Here is a 5,084-nt window from a genome sequence, read left to right as displayed (position 1 = left end):
AATGTTTTTCAAAACTTCTAGACATACATATGCATTGCATCTCATGAATTCATTATTAAACATATTCTGCTACATAATTTCAAATTTTAGCATCAGGAAGAAGCTGCACAGGTTACGACTAATGACTAAAAGTTATCCTGACAGACGGAAACACTTCAGCAACAATATTTCCTACGCCTGACTAAGTTGATTAGAAGTCAATGTACACAAGGGGCATGACACATTTTGTCCAATCGATCTGGGGCAATCAAGTCAAGATTCAAAGAATCTCTCAAGAACGCCGAACAATCAGGGGCATGCACCCAAGTATGTTTGAAGATACTTCCCGATCAGTCAGAGGCATCATCCTAAGTTTATGATTACTAGGGCAAGTCACCCATAGTATATATCTCAGAAAGTCCTCACAAGGAGAATCTCTCCAAAGCCCCTACTAGTTAGAGAAAAGCTATGCAAGACTTGTTTGACATTTCTACCAATACTCATTGGTGTATCCCAATCAATACAAGTCCAGGGACGAAAATTACTATAACCACTAGGGGCAATGTTCATGGCATCCAGGTCTTCCCACAAAACCAGTTTCACAAGATAATATCCCCACAGAGTAATCCTCGAGAAGATATCTTCAAATGTTCTCTTCCTAACAAAGACTTGGTTCCCCAACGGAGTTTACATCTCCAACACTGCCGGTTCTGTGATACATTCCTTTTCTCCAAACAGGGTTTATTTATCTCTCTTATCCCCAAGCAGGAGTCAAAGATCTCCAACTGAATACCTTCGAGCATGAAGCGGGAGTTCCTACTAAAACGGAAGACTTGTACTTTGTATTCTCCACAACAGTCAGGGATTTAGTTTTCCCGCCAGGCGCTGTTACAATCTACTATCATCATTAACAACATTTTGAAATCATACATCATATACCTCATGGCACACACATAACATACATACGCCTCATGGCATGCACAAAACATTGTTATTCATCTCAAAAAAATTATCATGCAATTCATACGTCATGACATTGCATAATGAACTTCATTTTGCAAGACAATTCAAAAATATTATCAACAAATTACTCAGATGGAATCCAAATAAAGATTCATTATAATAATCATTCCTATACATGTTAGTCCCTCGGCAGTGATGTACACCAATCTACAAATTATTACATGGGTCCCCGAGCAGTAATAGGTTATCTTCGTATTACATTTAGTCCCCTGGAGGTGATATGAGGCTACAATTCTTGGTATATTAATCCCTTGGCAGTAACCAAAATCTATTTCTATCATGTTAGTCCCCTGGCAATGATATCTACACCAGTCCCCTGGCAATGATATCTACATCAGTCCCCTGGCAACAACCAAGATCCTTCTCATCATATTAGTCCCCACTACAACAAAAATGACCTCTGGCAACAACGCAAAACCGCGGTCTAAAGTGCAATAACCGTAGCCTAAGACTTTAGGGGGCGGTTTTTCAGCTGTGGAATAAACGCCCGTTGCCTATTCATTTAGAGGGCGGTTTTTCTATTTTTACCCACGGATTCAAAACACCGTCGCCAGAAACATCAAAAGTCCACGGTTTTAGTTGTAGTGTTAAGCCGCGGTTTTATAGTAACAACACAAAATAACCGTCTCCAAAACAAGAATCTGCAACGGTTGGTAAAAAGCAACAAACGGAAACCGTAGCTAATGTATAGTTTCATTGATACGAAATACGCTAAACCGTGCCTAAAACTTAGGAAAAGTCCACGGTTTTTAATAAGCAACAAGTAAAAACCGTTGCCTATGAATTAAAAAAAAAGAGGTAAATGCTGTAACTTCTATAGCTTTAAATTTAATTAGTAAAAAATTTCCTATACATTTATATGGTGATACATTTCAGTCATAAACCTTTATTTTATTCCTATAGATTATATGTGAATATTATTAATCAAAAGAGAAGAAACACATGTATATAAATTGATAAAAAAATATCAATATGAAATATTAATTAATAAGTTGAAGTGTAATCAACTCTTTGAAATGTAAGAATAAAATTTTCAAAATAAATCCAAACTCTTTGAAATGTAATAAACTAACTAGTTGACTTATGTAACTCCATAAAACAAAATATAATTGTTCATATTCGAATCAATGAAGGTCTTCATCACATTCATTGTATTGAGGATCATGAGAATCATCATGTAGAGAATCGTCATCTTGAAGAATGTCATCTTGATCATATTGAAGATCCTCATCTTGATCATATTGAAGATCCTCATCATCTTGATCATAATAAAGATCGTCGTCATCTTGGAGATCTTCATCTTGTTCATCCAGAGGATCATCTTCGTTTCTAACCTGAAAATATGAAGAAAAAAACTTGTAAATTAATACAAACATTAAAAAATTACTTTTTTAAAGTTAAAGACACCAAAGAAGCAAATTTATTTCTATGCAAAGTGCAGTAATTTACTAAGCATGCATTGAACATAATAACCAAATTTTTAAACATCATTAACCACAAATCTTAATGAAATTTATACATAAATCTTACCCATCAAAACACTAAAGAAATAGAAACTTGACACTTAAAATAATAAATGTCGATTTTGATTAATCAATTGTGATACCTTTTGATTATCCGGAGCATAGGTTGATGTCGATGAGCGTGGTGTTGGAATATTATCATTGTGCAAAGCTTCTCTCATCTTTTCATCTACTTCCTCTTCACTTAAATGCGGATTTTGTTGCATATACATGCTTTTCAAAAGCGCCTCCATTGCTCCCATCTTTTGTGTCATGTCAGAAATTTTACCATCATATTGCATTTTCATTAAAGAAATTTCTTCATTCTTTTTCAACAATGATGGTGTAACAGTTCTTCCATAACATCTCACTCTACCGGGCTTTTCTTTTCCAAACAATGATTGAAATGTTTGTGTTCCAACTTCAGTTGAATTTTCAATAGACTCTTGAAGTTTATCCTAATATATCAAACTATTATTTTTGAACAAAATTAAAAACTACATGTGCAATTAAAATGGATATTATAAATATAACTTACAATCGTAAATTGGGTTTCCTCATCCACTTGTTTTCCCTTACGACTTTTTCGAGTTTCAATAAACATCTCAGCTTGAGTGACTTCTTGTCCATCCTTTTTTTCCCGCTACATTAATATTCATATATTAAAAAACCAAATATTAATTAATAAGAGATTGAAAAAACACATTATATAGAGAATCACACACAAATACCATACCAGATTTGTTATTTCTAAAAGACTACTTTTGAAGTTGAGGTCTAAGGTTACAAACCCAAAATTAAGTCCTTAGTGTTATTCATATGATAAGGTCTCTCGATAATCGAGGAAATAGATTCAGAGACCTTGGTATAAATTCTGCAACATGAATACTAGTAATTAGAATCAAGCCCATTAGCCTTTTAAGACAAATTTCCAAAAATACACACTTGGATAATCTATAACTTTTAAGCTCTTTATGATTTTATAAACAATGCAAAAAGTAAGATAACATGAAGTTTGAATGATACCTTGTAATTATAATTCTATCTCCCTAATTTACCTCAACAAAAATACTGAATTGGAACTCATTCATAATTCATTATTAATAAACAAAAATACACTTTGTTTCTTTCTATATACTACAATCAACAGATTTTAAACACAAAGTTAACTAATTTGAATATGTTAAGATACAGCACATATTCCAAGCAGAGATCAACTATCAAAAACACGGCCAATCACAAAACCTTATGAAGATGTAGGAAGAAACACATGTAGTTAATAACACAGGTCCAACTGCTGCTTATTTTTAGTTTTATTTCCTCTAATGATTTGTCATCCAACCTTCAATTTAAATGGAAAATCCCTAACTTCCCTTACATATTCCATAATTAGGTTCTAATTGCATTTCTATTGCAAATGAAAACAAAGATGTAGCATGAACACAATTTAAGTATCTGGGTATTTTCAAGAACAATGAGACTCACCCTTGGAGAAAAATACTGCACAACAATACGAGGGAGTCTGAGGCGGTGGTCCTGTCCAACTGCTTCTATTTTCACAAATAAGAAAAAAGAAGGTACTCAAAACAGAGAAGTAAATGAAATAGAAGAAGAACAAAGGAGTGTGGTGGTCGGAGGTCTTCATGAGGAAGATTATGAACTTGAGAGTGAAAAGGAGAAACTTACTTTTGAGAGGTATTGCAGTAGATGATGTAACATGAGCAGTGGAAAGCGTGCAATGGCGGAGAATAGTGGCCGGCGTGAGAGAGTTAACGAGTGAGTTACAGAGAAAGGCGTAATGGAGAGCGAGAGAGGAAACGACACAACTCTGTAATTTGTATAGAGAAAGAAAGTTTAGGGTTTCAAGTTTTTCACAATCAATGAAAGTTTTATAAAAATAAAAAACGTTAAATATAGATATATGTATATATTAAATAAAGGTTCAAACTGTTACAAGAAATCATGTGTGGTGTAGTGGCGCTGAAAAATTCTGTTGTTGATAAAAACCTGAGTTCGAATCTTAGGATGTACATTTTGACTAAATTAATTTTTCATATTTATATTAATCACATTAAAAAAATATAATACAAATAAAATAACCTTCAAGGACTGGGTTCGATTCCCCCTATTCTACATTTAATAAGATGGCAAATAACTTAAATTATAATAAGCCGCGCTTTTAAAGTGTTGTTTCAATAAAATACGCAACCACGCTTTCATAACCGCGGCATAAAAAGTATACGGGACGGTTAAATTCTATCCACGTTTTGTTATCCGTCGCTTATGATGAATAGACAACGGTTACGTTATGCCCGTATTTTGAAAACCGTAGCGCGAAGTAAATAAGGGACGGTTTTCCAGCTGTTGTATAGAAACTCACGAACACATTTAAAAGCGTAGTCTATTATACCTTTAAGGGCGGTTTTCTAAGCGTTGCCTATTCTTCCGTTGCCTAAAGTGAAAAATGTTGTAGTGCCCTTGGCGGTGGTCAGTTGGTTCTCATCTATCATATCGGTCCCCTAGCAGTGATATCTACTTCTATCTATTACATCATTCCCCTGACAGTAATCGACATCAAAG

At 34.1% G+C, this 5,084-nt stretch overlaps 1 protein-coding gene across 1 annotated transcript; it reads right to left on the bottom strand.

Annotated features, from left to right (window-relative positions):
- Positions 1 to 2,031: 2,031 nt before the first annotated feature.
- On the bottom strand, positions 2,032 to 3,301 carry LOC131606755 (eisosome protein SEG2-like). Its single transcript, XM_058878896.1, has 3 exons — positions 3,043 to 3,301; positions 2,609 to 2,962; positions 2,032 to 2,336 (listed from the first exon to the last, which is right to left on the bottom strand). Exons 1-3 carry the CDS (start codon positions 3,106 to 3,108, stop codon positions 2,127 to 2,129), a joined length of 630 nt encoding a protein of 209 aa, XP_058734879.1. The 5' UTR covers positions 3,109 to 3,301; the 3' UTR covers positions 2,032 to 2,126.
- Positions 3,302 to 5,084: the final 1,783 nt, after the last annotated feature.

This window comes from Vicia villosa, linkage group LG5 (genome assembly GCF_029867415.1).
Source record: "Vicia villosa cultivar HV-30 ecotype Madison, WI linkage group LG5, Vvil1.0, whole genome shotgun sequence".
In the NCBI taxonomy this organism is placed as follows: Eukaryota; Viridiplantae; Streptophyta; class Magnoliopsida; order Fabales; family Fabaceae; genus Vicia; species Vicia villosa.
The sequence above is the reverse complement of the archived record's forward strand: the minus strand, read 5'-3'. Positions and strand labels throughout refer to the sequence as shown.